Here is a 24,317-nt window from a genome sequence, read left to right as displayed (position 1 = left end):
CAAAATGATGAAATTAGTAATTCCAAGTATCTGCAAACAGGTGGTTTTAGATTACTATTCTTTATTGTTTCATATGAGCCATCCAAAAGAAAAGTGTCATTAGAAGATTCAAATTATAACTGACTTAACCAAATTTTAAGCACCTAAGTGAACTTAATTAAAATTTGCAGAATGCTTGAAAATACAATTAACATGTATTGGTAAAGCTTATGGATTTAAATTTAAAAGTCAGCTTTAGAAAAGTTTAGTTTCAGATGATTAAACTTAGATTAGTTGCTGTTAGAACTTGAATCTTCAAGAATTATAAAGACCAGTAGAAAATTCTATGTATGCTTGAGGAAGAGCTTGAACATTATTTTGAAGTGTTTGATGTGAAAAATAAAATTGCTAGAGTTATGGAATCAGGTGCAGATTTTTTTTTTTTTAAATTGAGATATTTTTGGGAATTTTCATACAAAATTATTTTTCCTCTCATTTTGAATTTTATTTTTATTATATATAAGAAAATTTTGGACTCCTCCAGATCCCTTCCAGTTCACCCTAGCATGCCATCTATATAGATGGCATTTTAAAAAATAATGTTTCATAGGAAAAGTTGAGCTTTGAATTAAATATTTTCAGAGGTCTGCCTATTACAGTTTTTGTTAGGGCTGTCTGTAGATGGTTTATTTTAATAACCATCTTAGTACTAAGTTTAGGTGCCAAATCATGTAGTACTGAGTTTAGTAATTTGGTAAAATTATAATTTTAGTATTATATATTTAGTATTATATATTTAATATTATTAAATTTAGAAAATGCTATCTCATTTTAGTTGAGAAACAGTTGGTGGTGGTTCCCAAAATGTTCAAGATCCCAACCTCTAGATCCCTTGTATTAAAAGTGTTACCTTAAATTGTATTTAGCAGCAAAATGCTGTTAATGGAGACCATAGGTTAATAATACAGTTTTATTCTTTGGAAATTAAAACATGAGTGACTGATAATTTGTTTCTTTTAGGAAAAGATTGTTTGGAAAAAGGCACATGTCCTTTGGCTAAAACTTAATCTGTGAGCAACAGCAAAACAGTGTTTGCCACAATCTGTTTTGAAGTTGTTTACCTTCTGTAGGCTAATATCAAAGCACTATGGTGCTTTGTTTGCTTGTGAAGGTGGAGGGCCTTAGATGATTTTGTTTATCAACTGTTGATAAAGTGGTATGAATTTGGATGTCAAGGTGAGCATTTAAACTGAACCTTTTCATGAAGGGAGAGGGCACAGGATGCTGTAATCCCCAAATACATGCTCTTAACTGACACTGAGCTTAGAACATGGCATCTTCCTTTCTTCTATCTTACCTACTATAAACAAGATTAAATAAAAGCAGAATTGAATATTGGGAAAGTTTTTTGTGGAAGGAATTACTATTCTATTGATTATCATATAAATTAAAGCAAATATCCCCTTAAAGGTAATAAATAACATGTTCATTTCCAGGTGTTCTTCTCTATGGGCCTCCAGGCTGTGGTAAAACGTTGATTGCCAAGGCCACAGCCAAAGAAGCAGGCTGTCGATTTATTAACCTTCAGCCTTCGACACTGACCGATAAGTGGTATGGAGAATCTCAGAAATTGGCTGCTGCTGTCTTCTCCCTTGCCATAAAGCTACAACCATCCATCATCTTTATAGATGAAATAGGTATGCTATGTTTTCTATATGAGTATTTTTAAAGGCCATTTTTAGAGATATTTAGATAACCAGATTTAGTTTTTAACATTTATTAGGCCATGTTAATAAAACAAAGAACGTAACCAACATCATAATATGCTATGTATAATTTCTGTGTTGTAGAATGAACCATAGACTATATACTCCCCTGCTTGACAGATAGGTTTTTCTGTCTTTTCTCTGTTACAAACAGTATGCAGTAGATATCCATGTACATGTTTTCTCATGTATATATGTTTGCCCGGGAAAGATACCTAGAAGTTGAATCATTTGGTTGTGTGATGTATCTATCTTCAACCTCACTAGGATTACCAGTTCTTTAGTTATTATACCTATTTATGTTTTCCTGCTTGGTAGTAAACTTGGGCATCTTTTAGCATGTTGATTAGCCATTTGGGTTTTCTTATTTGTGAATTGTCAATATTTCTTTGGAGTTATTTGTAGTTTTCTTTTGTTGATGTTTATTATGATTACACCTATTTTCTAGTCTTTTTTCTGATAGTTTTTTTTTTACAGTTTATTATTTGGCTGTAGTCAGTATTTTTCCTTTGTGGTTTATACTTTTTGTATCTGGTTTACAAATACCTTCACTATCCCCATAAATGTTCTCTTTTTAAAAATTATATATAACATGAGATAGGAATCTAATTTCATTCTTTTCCAAAAAGACAGCAAACTAGACTATCCTTTGCTGTATGTCATGACTTTTATATTAACGGACTCTTGCTATATTTTATGGATCAATATTTTTGTTCTGTTCCTGGTATAATGTATATATAAATATATATAGTTATACTAATACAGTATTATTAGTATTGGGATATATATATAGCTTTATTACTGTAGTTTTGAATTATATTTTATTATAGTTAAATTTAGTATGATAGGCTATGTAAATATGTAGAGAGAAAAATAGATACAAATATGTAGTATAGCTTTGTTTTGGTTACTTGTTTGCTTTATGTATCTTTTCTCATCAATTTACTCCAGTTATTTTGGTGTTTTGGTGTGCATCTTGAACAGAGGAATATATAGCTAGTTTATTTTGTTTTTTTTTTTTTTTAAGACAGCATCTCACTCTGTTAACCCAGGCTGGAATGCAGTGGCGTGATCATGGCTCACTGCAGCCTCAACCTCCCCAGGCTCAAGTGAACCTTCCACCTCAGCGTCCTGCGTAGCTGGGACCACAGGTGTGTGCTACCACACACCACTAATTTTTGTAGAGTCAGGGTTTCTCCATGTTGCCCAGGATGGTCTAAAACTCTTGGGGCCAAGCAATCTGCCCTGCCTTGGCCTCCCAAAGCATTGCGATTACAGGTGTGATCCACCACATCTGGCCTATTAGCTATATTGTCTAAACATTTTAATCTAAGCTTCTCTTTAACTGGGAAGTGTGATTAGTTTGATTTTGTTATGATAGCTGAGATAATTCAGATTTCCTTTTTTTTTTTTTTTTCACGCTCTGTCATGGCTGGATTGCAGTGGCACAATCATGACTCACTGAAGCCTTGACCTCCCCGGCTCAAGTGATCCTCCTACCTCAACCTTCCAAGTAGCTGAGAATACAGGCGTGTGCCACCATGCCCTGCTAATGTTTTAATTTTTTTGTAGAGACGAAGTCTCACTATGTTGCCTTGGTTGGTCCCCAACTCCTGGGGTCCGGTGATCCTCCTGCCTCAGCCTCCTAAAGTGCTGGGATTATAACACCTAGCTGATTTATTTCTGCTATATTATTTTTTGCTTTTAATTTACCAGTCTAGTAGACTTTTTTGCTTTATTCCCTTTTTCTTGCTACAGGTTTAGAAGTTATACGTTCTCTTACTTTAGTGAAACGTTTAGAATATCAACTTAAAAGTCAAAGGTAATCTCTACCTTCCTTCCAAATAATTCACAGAGAACTTAGAACTCTTAGGTAATAATAATATCTCATCTCTTACATGTTATTGTTAAACATTTTATTTTTCTTCTACCTTCGATATTAATTGCTATTTTATACTGGCGTTGCTTGTTTAGTGCCACGTTTGCTAGGTTTTTTGCTCACCATTGCTTCTTTGATCTTGTCTTTTCTGGATTTAACTTTGTTTTTACTGAAGTCTTTCAAAGTTCTTTCAGCAAAGGTTGTACAAAGAGTAGATTCTTTCTGTGTGTGAACATGTGTTAATTCTACTTTCTCTCTTAAATGATACAGAATCACATTCAGCGTCTTAAAGCTACAATTCCATTGCATTCTAATCTTTTTAATCTTGTTGCTTTTGAGAATTCTCCTTATTGCCCTGTATTTGTAAGTAATCTATCCTTTCTCTCTAGTTGCTGTTAGATTTTCATGTCATTCTGCTATTTAAGTATGGTTTTTTTCTAGGTCTGCATTTATTTTCATTTAGCCTGCTAAGCCTTACGGTAGTTTATCTGAGGATATGTGACTTTCATTAATTCTGGAGGATTTCTCAGCCATTGTATATATTTGCATGTTGCAATGTTCCCATTAAAAAAAAACAATTCTCAGGCCAGGTGTGGTGGCTCACATCTGTAATCCCAGCACTTGGAGAGGCCAAGGCAGGAGGTTTCCTTGAGTCCAGTAATTTGAGACCAGCCTGGACAACGTGTGAGACCCCATATCTACAAAAAAAATACAAAAATTAGCCAGGTGTGGTAACGCATGCCTCTAGTCCCAGCTACTTGGGAGGCTGAGGTGAGAGGATCACTTGAGCCCAGGAGATTGAGGGTATTCAGTGAGCATAGGTCATGCCACTGCACTGCAGCCTGGGCAACAGAGCAAGACCCCATCTTCAAAAAAAAAAAATTCTTCATCTCTTCCATTTTGAGTCATTTCTACAGTTTGTCATTTAGTTCTGTACAGTATTTCATCAATTCTAAGACATACTGTTTTGTTTTTTACATTTTAACATCTTCGAAATTAGGATAGCATGTTACAATTGAGTTGACAGCATTTTAAGTTTCTTGTTGGTACACAAAATAATGGTACAACTTAAAAATAATTCAATTTTTGAGTAGATTATAAAGGCAATTCTTTCCCTGGCTATATTTAATCTTTCAACTATTGGGTTTGTTTTTTGTTGATTATATTTGAACTTTAGAAGTTCTGTTTGGTTCTTTATAAAATGTTTCCCTTTTTTTACTGTAGCTTGTTATTTTAGAATTTCAATCCCTTTTATATCTTTAGAATTTTAAACGTACTATTTTTGTATAGTTTTTGAATTGCTCTTTTCTGAAATTCTAATTTTACTTTATGTTGACTTTTTTTAAATAGTGGTTTGTTTCCTTGTGTCATTTGTAACATTAGATGGCTTTAGGCTTGTTTTTATATGAGAATTCTTTTTTGCGTAAGAAGATCCAGAGTACTTTTTCTGTCCTCAGCTTAGAACTTCAGGGGTCTGATCGTTCAAAACCAATTTTAGATAATTTCTCAGTTTGTGTGTTCCCAGACTGAATGGTGGTACAAATTTAGACTTCATACCTGAAAGAGACTCCCCATGGTCCTAGTTTTTTGTGTAAGGAGGACGTTTTTACCCCTCAGAGCCCAGGCAAAGATGGACAAGTTTCCTTGTACAGTGATGAGCAAAATTTTTTTTTCTTGTCTACACTTTCTGTGAGTGTTAATCCTTCCAAGCATCCTGGCTTCAGACTGTATGTGGATGTTAACAACAAAGCAGAACCTTTTGATGCTGTATATGTCTATATGCATACCTGCTGTGTATACAAACACAACAGACGGTAGCATAATCACATCAAGGTTTTCCAACTCTTATGTTCAGTTCCACTTTTTTCTGAACTCTGGGATTTTTTTTCTTTGTTTCTTGCAACCTCATATCTTCATTAACCTTTTCTAAAATACATTAATAGTCTTTATTTTTAATAATGGTTTTAAGTTTGCAGAATTGAGCAGAAATCATATAGAGTTCCCATATGCCCCCCAGATATATAGTTTCTCCTAGTATTAATACTAGCATGAGACATTTAATAATGAACCAGTATTGATACATTGTAATTAACCAAAGTCCATAGTTTAAGGTTCATTCTTTGTGTTGTACAGTTCTTTGGGCTTTGACAAAGCATAATGTTTTTTATTTATCATTACAGTCTCACACACAATAGTATCAAATATTTGTCCTTCCCTTTTCCTCCCAAACTGCTAGCATCCGCTGATCTGTTTTTACTGTCTCTATAGTTTTACCTTTTCTGTAATGTTACAGTTGGAATCATACATTATGTAATCTTTTCAGACTGGCTTCTTTCCCTTAGCAATATGCATTTAAGTTTCCTCCACATCTTTTCATGATTTGATAGCTTATTTTTATTGCTAAATAATATTCTATTATGTAGATGTACCACGGTTAGTTTTTCCATTCGTCTATTAAAATGACACCTTGTTTTGGGCAATTAGGAGTAATGCTGCTGACAGCATCATGTGTAGGTTTTCCTGTGGACACAGGTTGCATCTCAACTGGGTGAAATACCTAAGAGTACCACAGCTTGATCACATGGTAAAACAATGTTTAGTTTTGTAAGACACTAGCAAACTGTCTTCCAAAGTGGCTGTACCATTTTGCATTTCCACCAGCAATAACTGAGGTTCCTGTTGGTATACATCTTCTCTAGCATTTGGTTTTATTAATTTTGGGGATTTTAGCTAATGTAATAGGTATATAGGTATCTAATAGTTTCCCATTTTTAAAATTTGCATTTTCGTAATGACGTGATGTTGAACATTGTTTCATATGCTTATTTGTCGTCTGTGTGTCTTTGTTGAGGTGTCTGTTCAAATCTTTTGCCCATTTTGAAACAATTGTAATATTTTTTATTGTTTGATTTTTTAATTTTTTATTGATACATAATAATTGTACATATGTATGAGGTACCTATGCAATGAGCAAATCAGGCTAATTGGAATATCCATCACCTCAAAGATTTATCATTTATTTGTGTTGGGAACAACAATTAGGTTATTATCTTATTGTTGAACTTTAAGAGTTCTTTTTATATTTTGGGTACAAGTCCTTTACCAGGTATGCGTTTGCAAATATTTTTTGCCAGTCTGTGGCTTGTCATTTCATTTCCTTAGCAGTATCTTTCACATAGCACGAATTTTATTTTATTTATTTTGTTTTATTTTATTTTATATATTTTTTGAGACAGAGTTTCACTCTTGTTGCCCAGGCTGGAGTGCAGTGGCGCGACGTCAGCTCTCTGCAACCTCTGTCTCCTGGATTCAAGTGATTCTCCTGCCTCAGCCTCCCAAGTAGCTGGGATTATAGGCATTCGCCACCATGCCCAGCCAATTTTGTATTTTTAGTAGAGATGAGGTTTCACCATGTTGGTCAGGCTGGTCTCAAACTCCTGACCTCAAGTGATCCACCCACCTCGGCCTCCCAAAGTGCCACCATGCCCAGCCAGGAATTTTAAGTCCAACTTACACATTTATTTTTGATGGATCATGCTTTTGGTGTTAGACATAAAAATTAATCAAGTCCAAGGTCACCTAGATTTTCTTCTATATTATTTCCTAGAAGTTTTATAATTTTGTGTTTTACATGTATATTCGTGATCCATTTTGTGTTAATTTTTGTGAAAATTACAGTCTGTGTTGGTCCGTTTTTTTGCCGATGAATGTCCAATTGCTCCAGCACCATTTGTCAGATGTGTATTTACTTTTATAAAAAAAAAAAATCTATCCAATTTTTTGTTTGTGTTTGTAGATACAGATTGAACATCTGTAATCCAAAAATCCAAGATACAAAGTACTCCAAAATTTGAAAGTTTTTGAGCACCAACATGATGCCACAAGTGGAAAACTTTCATGCCTGACCTCATATAACAGATTGTGGTCAAAACTCAGTCAAGACTTGTTTCATGAACAAAATTATGTAAAATGCTGTATTAAATTACCTTCATTCTATGTGTATAAGGTATATATGAAACATAAATGAATTTCATATCTGGACTTGGGTTCTATCCCCAAGATATCATATCATTATGTATATGCAAATATTCCAAAATCTGAAATTTGAAACACTTCTGGTCCTCAGCATCTTGGATAAGGGAGGGATACTCAACCTGTGTCATTTTCTATTTTTTGATCATTCCGAGTCCTTATATTTATAGTATGTTTCTTGTAAGCAAGCATATAGTTGTTTTAAAAAAATTTTTTTTTGAATAGAGGAGGGGTTTTGCCATGTTGCCCAGCCTGGTCTTGAACCCCTGGCTTGAGTGATCTGCCTGCCTTGAGTTTTTTTTTTTTTTTTAATTTATTCTAATATCTTAGTCATGTATTTGGAGACTTTAATCCACTCACACTTAATTTAATGATGGATGTAGTTATTTATACATATCTAGCATTTTTTCATATTATTTTAAGTAACCATCTTGCCAAAACCACTTAGTGAAGATTAGGAAGATTAAGTAGGCAGTTGAATTTTAAAATTTATCTTTAAAAATTAGGCAGTTTTAAAATGACTGGTTTTTCCACCTTCAGAATAGATGGGTTAGTTTGAATTATAGTCCAATGATAGGACAGATTTTACAAAATTAAACTTTAAATAAATCTAGGATATATGTTTGCCATTGCAGGACTCTCATATGTCATGGTAATGTGTTTTTGCTGAAATTACTTTTTATAAAAAATACTTTTTTGAAGTGTGGACATAGCACATTACAAGATATTTTTGTGCCACTTGCATGTATGATCGACAAAGTTTGTGTTGTAGTTTCAATGCTAAAATGTAATAGTTATTCAGAAATAAGTGATTTATAGGGATATAAGACAAAACATTTGAAATGGGAATTGTACTAGAAAATCCTAGATTTATTTTTACTGTTTTTTTTAATTATTAGGATGTAGCACCTTTCAGTCTTATATTCTAAAATAAAATTGTTTTCCCCGTTTTTTAAAAAAGCATTTCATGTTCATTGTAGATAATTTGGAAGACAGAAAATAATTTAAAAGAGAAAGTTAAACTTGTCCTTAAATCCATCCCTGAGCTATAATACAACGTAATTAGCATTTTGGTATATTTCCATAAAAGCTTTTTTTACCTTGTATAACATATGTATGTACATTCCAGCATATATGTTTTAAATCATTTTCTGTCCTACATTTTTTGGCTTAATAGTGTTTTGCTCATTTTTCCATGTCGTTTTTATTTATTACCAGGAAACTGCATGAGAAAAAAGTATGCAACATAACTAAGAGCACATAGGGTTCAGGTGACCTAGAAAGTTAGAGGCAAAACACACAGGCTTTCATCTGAGATTCCACGTAACTCTTCCAGCCTCTCAGTACTAGATCCTTCATTTTTCTTACATATGTTGTCATGAATGTATTTTTAGAGAAGAAACGAAAATTATGAATGATTGTGTTTTAATTTGCCTAATAATTTACCAAGTTTATTGTATCAGAATGTCTAAAACACATAGCCCAATTTTTTTGTAATCTTTCATAAAGTTTTCAGCTTTAAAACAATTTTTTTCTTTTCATTTTTCTTAATTGACATAATAATTGCACGTATTTATGGGGTACAGAGTGACATTTCAATGATCACTATAGTATATAGTGATCAGACCAGGGTAATTAGAATACCCATCATCTAAAACGTTTATCATTTCAGTATGTTAGGAACATTTGAAATTACATAAAGAGTAAATAAAATAAGGCTAGGCATGGTGGCTCATGCCTGTAATCCCAGCACTTTGAGAGGCCAAGGCAGGAGAATCACTTGAGGCCAGGAGTTCAAGACCAGCCTTGACAACATAGTGAGACCTGTCTCTACAGAAAATAAAAAAAAAATTAGCTCGGCATGGTGGTATGTACCTGTAGTCCTAGCTACTCGAGAGGCTGAGGCAGGAGGATCACTTAAGCCTGGGAGTTTGAGGTTGCAATGTGCTGTAATTGCGCCATTGCACCCCAGCCTGGGCAACAGAGTGAGACCCTGTCTCAAAAAAAAGGGTAAATAATTAATTCTTAATTTCTAAGGTTAAGGACCTTTTACTTCTAGACTCCTTTCTACGAAACCGTTCAAGTTCTGACCATGAAGCTACAGCCATGATGAAAGCTCAGTTTATGAGTCTCTGGGATGGATTGGATACTGATCACAGCTGCCAGGTATTTGAATAAAATCTGCCCTCAACTTGTGTTGGTTTTTTTGTTCTTAATAGAAAATTTGCTGGGCTACTTACTATGCTTTTGTACAAACTTTTTTTCATAATTATTTACACTTATGACTAAGTGATAAGGATCCAAAAGAATATGGTTTGTATAAACTTTATCCAATTTGAGGACTTCGTGTTTACCAAAACATTAGTAGATTGCCTAAATGCCTGAAACAGACGCAGCAGAAGAGAAAACACCAGAGTAAAGCCTGTCCTTGGAATTTTCAGAACCTACAGTGCTAAGGAGAGGAAGTGACTAGTGTCCGTGGGTATTGTGTACATTTTTTTTTTTTTTTTTTTGAGACGGAGTCTCGCTCTGTCGCCCAGGCTGGCGTGCAGTGGCGCGATCTCGGCTCACTGCAAGCTCCGCCTCCTGGGTTCACGCCATTCTCCTGCCTCAGCCTCCCGAGTAGCTGGGACTACAGGCGCCCGCCACCACGCCCGGCTAATTTTTAGTATTTTTAGTAGAGACGGGGTTTCACCGTGTTAGCCAGGATGGTCTCAATCTCCTGACCTCGTGATCCACCCGCCTCAGCCTCCCAAAGTGCTGGGATTACAGGCGTGATGTGTACATTTTTTAAAAAAACTGTTCTCTTTTCCTTGATTCTTACTTTTGACTTTTACCATAATTCCTTATACTGTCAATTCTTAGTCACTTCCCTGATTTTCATTTGACAGAGTTCATTAGTAGCTGAAACTGGCAACACTTTCTCACTTCCTGTCACCTATGCCTGTCTTTAGGATCCCAATTTTATACGAGACAGACTTGTATCCTAGGCTTTTCCTCTTCCTCCTGTATGGCTGTGAAACCATAGCTTGTTCCCTGTTATGTGACCAAAGAGAAAGCTTTATTTTTCAGTTTTCCTCTTCAGGTTCCCAGTTTTCATTTAGTTTTTGGCCTCTGAATATTCTGTGCTTTCTTGTCAGCTTAGTGGTTTAAAAGAAAGTTAAAAAGAAGTTAATCTGGCATGTTTGTTTTTTCAGCCAGATTGCTGGAAATAAACATCCTAGAACCATTTTCCCTTTTTTTTATTTTTATTTTTAATGAATCACTTACTTATATCTCATGGAAAAGTTAACAGTGTTCTTTTGTTGTTTTAACTTTAGTATTTTCTCTTTTTTTTTTTTTTTTTTTTTTTGAGATGGAGTCTCGCTCTGTCGCCCAGGCTGGAGTACAATGGTGTGATGTCGGCTCACTACAACCTCCGCCTTCCGGGTTCAAGCGATTCTCCTGCTTCAGCCTCCCAAGTAGCTGGGGTTACAGACGTGCACTACCATGCCCAGCTAATTTTTGTGTTTTTAGTAGAGACTGGGTTTCACTATGTTGGCCAGGCTAGTCTTGAACTCCTGACCTCAACTGATCCACCCACCTCACCCTCCTGAAGTGCTGGGATTATAGGCGTGAACCACTGCGCCCAGCCAACTTTAGTATTTCCTATTTTGTAATCTGTTTTTGCCTTTTTAAAAAAAGTATTATATTTAGAATTATTTAAAATTCAGTTATTATTTCTTCAATTATTGTTCTCCATGTTTTGTCTCCTTCTGGAATGCAAGTTGGATATATGTAGGACCTTATTTCTATTTCATGTTTTGTTTTGTTTTGTTGAGACAGGGTCTCACTCTGTTGCCCAGGTTGGAATGCAGTGGCGTGAACATGGCTCTCACTGCAACCTCAACCTCCTGGGCTCTAGCGATTCTCCTGCCTTAGCACCCCAAGTCTCTGGGACTACAGGTGCACGCCACCACACCTGGCTAATTTTGGTGTTTTTTTTGTAGAGACAGAGTTTCATTATCTTGCTCAGGCTGGTCTTGAACTCCTGAGCTCAAGCAATCTGCCCGCTTTGGCCTCCCAAGTTTGGCTGGCATTACAGGTTAAGCCACTGTGCCTGGCCTATTTCATGTCTTTTTAAACGTCTCTTTCATATTTTCTATCTTTCTGTGCTATGTCCTGGATAATTTCTTTTCCTTTCTTCTGGTTCATTTGAAGCTCTTCTACTATCTGACTCTTTCATTGAGCTTATTATTTCAAGTATTATATTTTTCAGTTTTAGAAATTCTTAGATTGTTTTTCAAATCTACCAGGTCAGTTTTGATAGGCTCTTGCTTATTACTCATGTTTCTAATTGGATTAGAAAATCAGAACCCTGGCATCAACAAGCTGTGTAGCCTTGGCCAAATTTTATAATCACTCTGTATCTGTATAGAGGGAATAATATCTATAAAAAGGGAGGAATAGTACCTACCTCAGAACTGTTATGAGGAATTAATCTGAGTTAAGTACATAGGCTTTACCTCCAGCCTTAGCTTAATTCGTTTACTTCTTTGCAAAATTGTAGATTAATTTATTTGAGTCTTCTAAATATTTTCTTTTTGAGGCCAGAGGGTTTAAGGATCCCTTAAGCCCACCGCATTAGCATAAGTCAAAAGTCTGAACAACATCGTTCTCAAGAAGAAAATTAAGCCACATGTCCTCCTTCTACATTATGTTTGTGAAAGTGTAGTTTTATTATGAGGAAAACAGCCTTTAGCTTTTGTTGAATGGTTCGAGAAAAAACATAACATAGATAAATTTAGGTAACATTAATAGAAACATTTTTCATTAATAATTGGTTTTGATAAATCTATGCGGTTTATCAATGGGACTCATGTACAGGTTGCCAAAAACTAATTATTCTCCCTGAGAAATAATACTTAAAGCACTTAGACAATTGGATAGTTAGCCCATGTAAGAGAAAATATCTTAATATTATGTACCCTGTCAGAGCATAGTGTTCAACTGTTTTCAGCAGGGGATATAGAGGCAATTGGATGAAGTATTCTCCAGAGCCACTTCATCTATAGCTCCACAGTATGATTCTGGTACAGCATAACTTAAAACAGAGTTTTCAGAACCAAAATTCCTTATTGCACTAATAGCAATTACTGTTTTCATTGTGATGAGTTTTGATTTGACAGAGCAAATGATGCTGCTTTTTTATTAAACTGCGGTCACTTTTTAACCTTTATTGTATTTTGGGGGCGGGAGTTAAAGTTGATATTGTTAATTTTGAGTAATAGTTTTACACATATTCTACTTTCATATGAACCAGTTAGCTCTTCTCTAGAATTGTCTTTTCTATGATTATGAAGAGAGCCCAGTACCCTAGCTAGCTTTCTTGTAATATGGTCACCAAGGAAATAGAAATAGAGAACGGCTCAATGAAACCGGTCACTGTTTCTGGAAACCTTGGTAACTGATGACATATTCTTCATCTTGAGAGACATGAGACATAAAAGATAGTGTTTTTAGGGTATTCATTGATGAAGTTAAAGTTTTGGGATGTAAATTTAGGTCTGATTATTTTAAATGTGAAATGATAAAAAAAATTATCTTCATGTTTTGTTTTAAAGAGTTTTTTTTAAACTTTTATTTTAAATTCAGGGGTATATGTGCAGGTTTGTTACATAGATAAATTTGTGTCTTGGGGAGTTCGTTGTACAGATTATTTCATACCCAGGTATTAAGCCTAGTATCCATTAGTTATTTTTCCTGATCCTCTCCCTCCTCCAGATGAAGCTGGAGGCCGTGATTCTTAGCAAATGAATGCAGGAACAGAAAATAAAGATTTTTTAAAAGTTTGAACAACTAACACATAAAAGGAGCATTGATTTTGTTTCTTAAGTAGTAAAAAATTACTGTCACTTCCTGTTTTAAATTTTAGCTCATTTGTATTGAATTAATATATATGAAAAGTTTCTCTGCTTTTGCTGCTTAAAATTACTCCTTAGAATTTGCTTCTTTATGTGAAACTACACGTGATTTCAATCACTTTTGCTTTTTCATAAGTATCTGTTATACATACTCAATAGGCCATGTTTTACTAGTTTTATTTGGATTCCTTGATTCTATTTTTTAGTATTCCATCCTCTATACTGGCTTTTAAATTTTGTTTTGCTTTGTCCTATGTTTCTTCAAATGCTGCCCATTTCCCTTTTTCCCCCCCAAATATTGACTTAACCACAGTGTCTTTTGTGATGTTTTTTCCTTATACTCATTCATTATCTTATGCTTTTAGTTCATTCACCCACTTTTAAGATTTGTTTGTTTTAAATTTGGAAGAAATTTTTTCTTTTTTATTAATTTTATTGAGTTGTAGAAAGTCAATAAAGAGGCTGGGTGTGGTGTTTCACATCTGTAATCCCAGCACTTTGGGAGGCTGAGGGGGGAGGATCGCTTGAGCCCAGAGGTTTCAGACCAGCATAGGCAACATAGTGAGACCTTGTCTCTACTAAAGACGGAAAAATCAGCTAGGCACAGTGGCATGTGCCTGTAGTCCCAGCTACTTTCTGTCTTCAAAAAAAAAAAAGAAAGAAAGAAAGAAAGAAAATAAAGAAAAATAAATATGAGCATTAATATTTTGATTTTAGGACCACTTAACACAAATACAAACTTGCATTATGTTGTGTTGTGGAACTAACATTTTTCAAATTTGTGTTTATATTTTCTTCCTCTAGGTGGCAAACTCTCACAGTTAATTGAAAGTAATTGGGCTCTGAGGCTCCTGAATGTCATTCAATGTAGAGTAGAAGTAGGATATAAGATTTGGATTATTTCAGAAATGTAAAACCTCTTAGGGAGAAATAAGGTAATGTTAGAGAAATGTGTTTCCATGGAATACCAATAAATTTCACTTTGGATAGCAGATGTGTATTGTTACTGGGTTATACTGAAGTATCAACAGTAAAGGTAATATTGATGTCCTTCAGAAATTAACTTGTTTTATATATCTTTGTTTTTATTCATGTTTATTTTTAAAGTTCTTTTTTTTTTTTAATCTCTACATCCTTTATAAATAAGTGACATAGACCCAGAGGTTGGCAGGGCTGCCAGCATTTTTAAAAAGAGTTCTTCCCAGCATTTTGATGTTTGCTTATACTCTGTTATCTTTGTTTAAAGTTGGATTACTTGAGACTTTATTTCGCATTGAGAAGCTGTCACCTGCAGTGCTGATAGTACCATGAGATGATGATGTGAAATATAGAGAAAAAGTACACAGTATCTATTACAGTTACCAGAATCTTCAGACTTATTAAGGGGAAATGATTCTCTCCATAATATTATTTAAGGACTTGAATTATCCCCTTATACTCCCAAACTGTATACCCAAGCTATAACATAATGACTTTTAGTCATTCAACATGTATTCATTAAGCAACCGTATTTTGCAAAATACAATAGTTTTTTAAAAGCAAATTTTAATAATTTTTCAGTGGCTATTTGCAACTGAACATTACATATTTTAATTTCTAGAAAGACATGAACTGAAATGCATTAGTTTTCCAGTTTTGCTAATATTTGATTTATTTAGGATTAACTTCAATTTATACCTGTAAATAGTTGAATAATAGTGATTTAAAATCAGATTTCTTACAAAGGATTTAGTTAAAATACCACTTAATTTTTAAAACTAAGCCCTAGTAATAACATTCTCAGAGGAGTATAATTGGTAGATTTAATACCTTCTGTCTTCTTTATACACTTAGGTCATAGTAATGGGAGCTACCAATCGTCCTCAGGACCTTGACTCGGCTATAATGAGAAGAATGCCTACAAGATTTCATATCAACCAGCCTGTAGGTGGTCTTGATTGATATTATGAAGAGTTAAATACTCACCTTTTTATAGGTCTTCACCTTTAATTTTAAGAAGGGAATATTTTGTCATATAGGGCTGCTTATGACAGGGAAGGAATGGGGCAGAAACCCTGACAGTAGCTTCTTTGTCCTTTCCACTCTCTTTATTTCTATCCTAAGATTAGTGTTACTTGCTTCTCTTCAAAGTATATATGTGTAGTTATCTCAAGTTTGCCTGGCTATTTTAGTGATTTACTTTAGGATATAGGAAGTCATCTATACAGGAAGATACATAAGAAAATCTAAATTATAGTTTTGGTTTAGCATAGAATAGAATTGGAGAAATTTGGCTTGAAAAATTGTTCTATTCAGAAGGCCTGCCATGAACAACAACAGGGATTTATTTGATTGAGTATTGGCAGATGTAGTCAGTGCTTCCCTGATAGGATTAATGATTCCAGTAGATATCATAGTTTACCTTAAGAATGCAAATGCTTAGATGGTGTTAAACCAGTTCTGCCTTCTTTCTAGCATTTTTTGTTAGTTAAAAAGTACCCCTCTAGTAGATGATTATGACTTACCAGTACACTATAATTTTGGCACAGATCTTCAAATCTTGAATTCTGTCTGCCTTCAGATTGCAAAGGAAAGAAAAAACAGGTTTTACTAGTAGAAAATATGTTCCATACAATCAGCATGTTACATGTGTTGCCATTTAGAGGAACTTACTCTAATTCCATTTATAATCTGGCTAAAAATCATTTGTCCCATTTATATTCTGTAATTTATCAGATTGGTTTTTGGTAGTAAACATGATCTCTGAAAGATTGATGGTTATGGACTCTATAAAATTACTCTGATCAACTCTTTACTATAGCTACAACTGTAATAAAGTGGTTAAGTGTGTGCACATCCTTAGAAAATTTACCCAATGAATCAATGAAAAGATTTTTAAACTTAATTTAGGAGACTATAAAATTTATTTAGTATGACTGATTTTTTTTTTTTTCTTTGAGACAGAGTCTTGCCTGTCACCCAGGCTGGAGTGCAGTGACGTGATCTTGGCTCACTGCAATCTCTGCTTCCCAGGTTAAAGCGAGCCTGCCTCAGCCTCCCAATAAGCTGGGATTACAGGCGCCCACCACCATGCCCCGCTAATTTTTGTATTATTAGTAGAGACGGGGTTTCACCATGTTGGCCAGGCTGGTCTCGAACTCCTGACCTCAGATGATATGCCTGCCTCAGCCTCCAAAAGTGGGATTACAGGCGTGAGTCACCGCACCCAGCCTAGTATGACTAATATTTATTGAGCATTAATATGTGTCAGAGACCTGCTAGGATCTGGTGAATGGGACATGGGCCTGGTCCTTGAAGAATTCTGTTTTGGAGAGGCAGACACAGAAATAAATAATGTAAAATATGCTTTATGAAGGTATGTTTAAAGAGCTATGAGAGCCTGAGATGTTGATGAAAACTAATATTCTGTCAGGGAAGTCCATGGAATTTACAGAATCCAGCTGGACCTTGAAGGATGGTAGGAATTTGACAGGTAAATGAGACAAGGAAGGGCTTTCCTGCCAGAATGAACAAAGTCAAGAATTTGTGGAAGCACTGTTTAATGGTGAGTTCTGAGGGTAGTTTGGTGAGCGCAGCACCAAGAAATATAGATGGAGAGGAGGCTGAAAAGGTAGACTGCTTCTGGGTTTAGGTGAACTTTATATGCTTTGCACAAGAGTTTTGATTTTGTAAGCAAGACATCAGAACACTTTTTTAAAAATTTGTTTACCTAATTGGTTCTGAAGATAATTTATAGAATCTCTATCACTAATCCAATAGTTAGTACAATGGACAGTTAAGGGTTTTTTTTATTTTTATTCTGTTTTTAAAGACAGAGTCTTGCTCTGTCAGCCGTACAATTATAAATTATAGCCCACTGCAGCCTTGACTCGGGCTCAAACAGTCTTTCCACCTGAGCCTCCTGAGTAGTTAGGACTATAGGCATGCACCACCACGTTTGGCTAATTTTTGAATTTTTTTACAGACGGGTCTCACTATGTTGCCCAGGCTAGTCTCAACTCCTGGCCTCAAGGGACCCTCCTACCTTCACCTCCCAAAGTGTTAGGATTACTGGTATGAGCCACTGTGGCTGGCCAGCTATGGTTTTTGATGTACAGTACAATAGAACATAGGATACAGTAGCATGGAAAGTAGTCACAATTAAAGTTGTAGATTTAATATGTCGTGTGAGTAATCAAAATGGGTTGTAACAGGTTTTATCAAATTTATTATAAATTTATATAGTGTTAACATAGAAATGGAAATTTGTAACCTCCATTTTATTCCATTTTAGTGAATACGCTTTATAGGTTAGTTTTTTTTCTTATGTAATATGATGTAAAGTGTATGGTTAATCTTAAAACTTTTCTCCAAGTGAAATGTTTAACAGAGTATTTATTGGTGATCACATGACATATCAAATTAACCTTCCTACTTGACACACTTAAATTACAGAAAGAGCAGAGTTTGGTTTGTTTTTCAAGTAATTTGATTTGGTAGTCATTGTAACCAGCTCTGCTTTGTCGATGTTTGTGGGAATAGGGATAAATTCAGCCATGATAGTTTTAAGAAGCATCTATATTGACTGTATAGCTGAGGGATTCTATAAAAGGAGCTAACTGTAGTTTGTATTTATTGTATGGTATAAAAATAGGAATTGTCACTGGGGGAAAAGCATACAGACATGTAAACAAATATATCATCAGCACTAAATTAAAATTCACTAATATAAATTAGTGGTCAAAGAAGGAGAAGGAAATGGAGGAACTGAGAAGTTACTGGTGCCATCTCTTTAAATTACTGATAATAAATTTTATGGTGAGTTTTCATGAGTTTCCTGCATGAAGGGAAAAAAAATGAAGATTGCTGAACTATAGAGGGAAGACATTATAGTCATAGATATTCATTTACTCATTAAAGATTAAAGGTGTGTTATTTCCCAAACATTGTACTAGGCGCTGGGGATGACAGTAAGAAGATACAGTTCAGTAGGAGAACCAGAGATAATTACTCTAGAGCCTTGAATCTAGTTGCTTTGACCTCTTCAAAGTTTCTGTCGTCTCCTTATAAGTATTGAGAGAGACTTTAGAAGGGACAAAATATTAGGAACACTACTTGATCTTTTTAAAAAAATAAAAAATAAAAATGCTAACTGGAAATTATCCTGCTTTTAGGCTTTAAAACAGAGAGAAGCAATCCTGAAACTCATCTTGAAAAATGAAAATGTAAGTAGAAAATAAAAATTTCTTCCCCGTCCTATAAATCTGATGTTCATAAAGTTATTTTAGAGAAAAATGAGGAAGGAATCTGAGAATGATATACCCCAAGGATCTCCAGCCCCTGCAGCCACAGACCGGTACTGGTCTATGGCCTGTTAGGAACTGGGCCGCACAGCAGGAGGTGAGCTGTGGGCTAGAGCTCCACTTCCTGTCACATCAGCAGCGGCACTGGATTCTCATAGGATTGCAAACCCTACTGTGAACTGTGCATGCGAGGGATCTAGGTTGCTCGCTTCTTATGAGAGTCTGATGATAAATGTAATGCACTTGAATCATCCCCAAACTATGCCCCCCTCCTCCACTTCTCCAGGTCTGTGGAAAAATTGTCTTCCACAAAATTGGTCCCTGATGCCAAAAAGGCTGAGGCACTGATACACCTTTGAACTTGACCTGAATCCTCTTGGTTGCTTATGTAACTCAGTAACTATGGTATATGTGAGTTAAAGTTACTTTTCTTACATTTTTAGAGCCATGTGTTTTTGTATCTGTGCATTAAAATGCTCTGATATTTTTCAGACTATTGTCTGATTTTATGTAAGATACATTTGTTTTTCTACAGAAGTTTTTGTCGTTGTTTTTTACTTAATTGCATTTTTTTAACCTTTCCTGTGGTGCTGAAAATTGCAATATTTTTTGAAGTTAAAATTTAAATTTAAGAAGTTGTGGTAATCAAAATTTTCAATAGCTTTTGTGTTTAAGGTTTTTTTGGTCACATGTTTCAAAAATTAAAAGTATGTATATTTAATAATACACGGAGAAAAATCTTCTCTTTTTTCCTGTATATATTTTTTTCTTTTCTTTCTTTTTTTTTTTTGAAGCAGAGTGTCACTCTGTAGTCCAGGCTGGATTGCAGTGGCACGATCTCGGCTCACTGCAACCTCTGCCTCCCAGGTTCAAGTGATTCTCATGTCTCAGCCTCCTGAGTAGTTGGGATTACAGGTGTGTACCACCACACCTGGCTAATTTTCGTATTTTTACCATGTATTTTTTGCATTTTACCATATATTTTTACCATGGTTTCACCATGTTGGCCAGGCTGGTCTCAAACTCCTGGCCTCATATGTTATTTCTCCTTTTATTTACTTATTTTTTATATAAACTATCAATAACACATACACACTGTTCTGTGCATTGCTTTTTTTTACTTATCATTGAGATCTTTCCATATTAGCATCTAGTTTCCTTATTCTGTTGTCTCTCTTTGTTTTTACACTACATAGGATTCCACTGTATGGACATTCTGGTATTTAGTGAATCAATGCCACATTGAAGGACATTTGGATTGACTCTGGTCTTTCACTATTATAAAAATTCTACATTTAATAACCTTGTGTGTATGTCATTTCATACTTGTACAGGAATATTAGTAAAGTAAATTATCCAGGAGCGGAATTGCTAGATCAAAGGTTAGAGTGTTTATAATTTTGGTAGCTATTGCCACATTGTTACGGTTTACTCATATTCCTGTGATAAAGAGTGCCTCTTTTCCTATAGTCTTGCCAACAGAATGTTATGGAACTTCATGCCAACATGATAGATAGAAAATGGTTATCTCTCTGTTTTTTTGTTTTTGTCTTTTTTCTTTTTTGTGACATGGTCTCTCTCTGCTGCCTAGCCTGAAGTGCAGTGGTGTGATCAGGGCTCACTGCAGCCTTAAACTCCTGGGCCCAAGTAATCTTCCCGCCTCACCCTCCCAAGCAGATTACAGGCATGTACCAGCAAGCCTGGCTAACTCTTTTTATTTATTTATTTATTTATTTTGTTGAGATGGTATCTTGCTGTGTTGCCCAGGCTGGTGTTGAACTCCTGGGTTCAAGCAATCCCCCCGCCTTGGCCTCCCAAGGCTGGAATTATAGGCATGAACCACCACAGCTGGTCAAAAATGGTTATCTCATTAAAGTTTTAATTTGCATTCTTTAGGGATGGAATGAATATTGTACGTTTAAGAAGCATTTGAATTTTTTTCTGTGAACTGTATATTCATATATTTTGCCCATTTTTCTATTGCAGTGCTCCTTTTCATAATAAATCTGTAGGAACTCTGTGTATTATGGAGATTTGCCCTTTGTATGATTTGAAAATATTTTTTTCCAAGTTGTCTTCCGATTTTATTGGAGTTTTCTTCCCCCCCCACCTACCCCCCTACGGCTTCTGGATTTTGAATATAAATTTAAAGGCCTTTCCTACTCCCAAGTTTATAAAGTAATTTTCCACACTTTCCAAACTCTTGCTACCTGTTTTCCCAAAACTCGATAACTGCATATAATTGAATAACGTGGTATTCCTCTTTATCCCAAACTTGATATCTAAACTGTTAGAACTCACTGTATAAACTAATAAATCAAATAGATTCTGATAGTGAATGAACCTTAGTAGAGATGCTACTTTTATCAAAATACTTGTATTTGTATGGCTTCCCTCCTTCCTTGAACTACCAGAAACCCCATGGCTAATTCTTCTCCAGCCATGCCCTACTTCCACACTTCCTATTTTTTCCCATTATATCTCACCCATAAATGTTTTAGTTGTATCTCTAAAAGAAAAGGATTCTTTTTTTTTAACCTAGCCTCATTGCCATGTTATACCTATTAAATAATTGACAGTAAGTCATTATTTTCATTATCTAGTCTATGTACAAGTCTCTGGTTATTGTTTTCTAAATGCCTTTTTTTAAACCATGTATTTGACTCAAGATCATATGAATTTCCTAATTTGCAATTCTTTGATACTTTCTATGTCTCTTTTAATTTATAGGTTATAGGTTCTTCCCTTATCTTGCTTCCCCCCCACACACCCAACCTTTTAAAATTATTTACTGGGGAAACTAGGTTGGGTTTGTCCTAAGTTGTCCACAGTCTGGGTTTTGCCGATTGCAGAGGAGTAATTGTTGCTCTAATATTGGTAGTTGGATCAAGAGACTGGATGAGGTTCAGGTTGGTGGGGAGGAGACACAGGACAGGACAGCACAGCTTCATAGGTAGAATTATGTTCTTCCATCAGGAGAAACATAGTATCTCAGTGGCTTGTACGTTTTACATTTAAATCTTTATCATATTTGGAATTTAGATAGATGATACGCAGTATGAATCCAACTTTGGTTTTGTTTTTCTAGATGGATACCTAGTTGTCCAACACCGTTTTTTTGTTTGTTTTTGTGACGGAGTCTTGCTTTGTCACCCAGGCTGGAGTACAGTGGCATGATCTCTGCTCAGTGCAACCTCTGCCTTCCAGGTTCAAGTGATTCTTGTGCCTCAGCTTCCCGAGTAGCTGGTATTACAGGCACGTGCCACCATGCCTGGCCAATTTTTTGTATTTTTTCATAGAGACAGGGTTTCATCATATTGCCCAGGCTGCTCTCGAAGTACTGAGCTCAAGTGATCCACGTGCATCGGCCTCCCATAGCAGTGGGATTTCAGGCGTGAGCCACTGTGCTCGGCCCATTTTTTTTTTATAGCCACTACAGATGCCACTTTTACCAAATCTCATATGTATTATCTCTGTTTCTGGACTTTAAATTCAGGTCTTGGTCTTTCGTGTCTTTATGCACTAGCATTAATACTGTTTTAATTATTGAGGCTTTGTAAGTTTTAATATCTGGTAGAACTATATATCCCTTGTTGTCCCCAAACCCCAAGGTTATTTTAATTCTTTTTCTCTGCATAAATTTTAGAATCAATTTGTCTTACATAGGAAAAAAACAAGCATTAATATTTTTGGTGGATTCTCATTTAAGATAATCTTTTTGATGTTGAATCTTTCTGCCCAAAGGCATGTATGTCTTTCTGGGTTGTTTACCTTTGTGTCTTTCAGTTGTGTCCTAATGATTTATTTATTTTTTAAAGAGATCGGATATCTTATCAAGCAGAGTTCCATGGAACTTACAAAAAAAAAGAGAGGAGAGATAGAGTCTCACTCTGTTTACCCAGGCTGACGTGTTGTTTTTTTAGGGTCTCACTGTATTACCCAGGCTAAAGTGCTGTGATATGATCATAGTGCACTGCAACCTTGATCTCCTGGGCTCAAGCAATCCTCCCACCTCAGTCTCCCAAGTAGTTAGGACTGCAGGCATGCTTCACCATGCACAGCTAGTTGTTTTTTGTTTTTTAAAAATCTTCTTGTAGAGAAAGGGTCTCGCTATGTTATCCAGGCAGGTTTTGAACTCTTGACCTCGAGGTATCCTCCTGCCCTGGACTCCCAAAGTGCTAGGATTATAGGCATGAACCACCATTCTCGACCTATTGCCTTAAAACATATCAAAATAACATAGTGTATGCAAAAGCTTAACCTAGCAAATTACAAAGATTAGGATCAGTGGTTATGAATCATTTTGGGGGGAGCATGTCATAGAGCCCTTTAAGAATGAGATAAAAGTAGTCTTTTCTAAGAAAGCTACATATGTACATGAAATATGTACAGTTTCAGAGAAATTCCTAAAATTCTCCATGTTTTTTAGGTAAGGAACTTTGGTCCTAGATAAGAAATCAGTAAATTATATTTTGCCTTTTTTTTTTTTTTTTTTTTTTTTTTGAGACAGAGTCTTGCTCTGTCGCCCAGGCTGGAGTGCAGTGGCATGATCTTGGCTCACTGCAACTTTCACCTCCTGGGTTCAAGCGATTCTCCTGCCTCAGCCACCTGAGTAGCTGGGATTATAGGCGCGCGCCACCACACCCGGCTTATATATATATATATATATTTTTTTTTTTAGTAGAGACGGGGTTTCACCATGTTGATCAGGCTGGTCTCGGACTCCTGACCTCATGATCCGCCCGCCTCAGCCTCCTAAAGTGCTGGGATTACAGGCATGAGCCACCGTGCCCCGTTGACTTTTAATTGAATTTTTGATAACTGCTTTCAAAAAAACATTGTGTAATCCTGGCACTTTGGGAGGCCAAGGCAGGCAGATCACCTGAGGTCAGGAGTTCGAAACCAGCCTGGCCAACATGGTGAAACCCTGTCTCTACTAAAAATACAAAAAAAATTAGCTGGACATGGTGGCTGGCAACCGTAATCCCGGCTACTTGGGAGGCTGAGGCAGGAAAATCACTTGAACCCCGGAGGCAGAGGTTGCAGTGAGCCGAGATCGCACCACTGCACTCCAGCCTGGGTGACTAGAGTAAGACTCTGTCTCAAAAAAAAAAAAAAAAGTGTAGTTGTAGTATGGTTTAGATAAAACACAATTGGTAAACCTTTAACAGTGATAGACACCAGTGAAAAGTTTAGAGAAGAAAATAAAGGGGATAGTTAATAAGTTCCTTTGAATTAGGATGGCCATGGTGTGGCTAGAAATTTAACAGATACTAGAAGGTAGTTACAATTTTGGAGACTTCAAGTTAACCAATACAGTTATTTAATTTAAATCATTTTAATGAAGGATCGTTTTGCATGACTGGAAGTTTATAACATTTTTGAAATATAGTGTGGTCTAGTGTAGCTGGAGATGATGCAGATGATTTACATATAGCTGATTAATATGAGTACAAGTGATGAAATTTAAGCCCTT

At 35.5% G+C, this 24,317-nt stretch overlaps 1 protein-coding gene across 8 annotated transcripts in view; it reads left to right on the top strand.

The window, feature by feature from the left end:
- ATAD1 (ATPase family AAA domain containing 1) overlaps positions 1-24,317 on the top strand; it is an 88,519-nt gene that overhangs the window by 55,191 nt on the left and 9,011 nt on the right. For all 8 annotated transcript variants that reach the window (XM_019035318.4, XM_019035317.4, XM_055353213.2 and 5 more), the window contains 4 exons: positions 1,476-1,676; positions 9,716-9,822; positions 15,393-15,482; positions 18,713-18,763. In XM_019035318.4, the coding sequence (XP_018890863.1) occupies positions 1,476-1,676; positions 9,716-9,822; positions 15,393-15,482; positions 18,713-18,763 (449 nt within the window). The remainder of the gene's footprint in view (positions 1-1,475; positions 1,677-9,715; positions 9,823-15,392; positions 15,483-18,712; positions 18,764-24,317) is intronic.

Source organism: Gorilla gorilla, chromosome 8 (genome assembly GCF_029281585.2).
Source record: "Gorilla gorilla gorilla isolate KB3781 chromosome 8, NHGRI_mGorGor1-v2.1_pri, whole genome shotgun sequence".
NCBI lineage: Eukaryota > Metazoa > Chordata > Mammalia > Primates > Hominidae > Gorilla > Gorilla gorilla.
The sequence above is the reverse complement of the archived record's forward strand: the minus strand, read 5'-3'. Positions and strand labels throughout refer to the sequence as shown.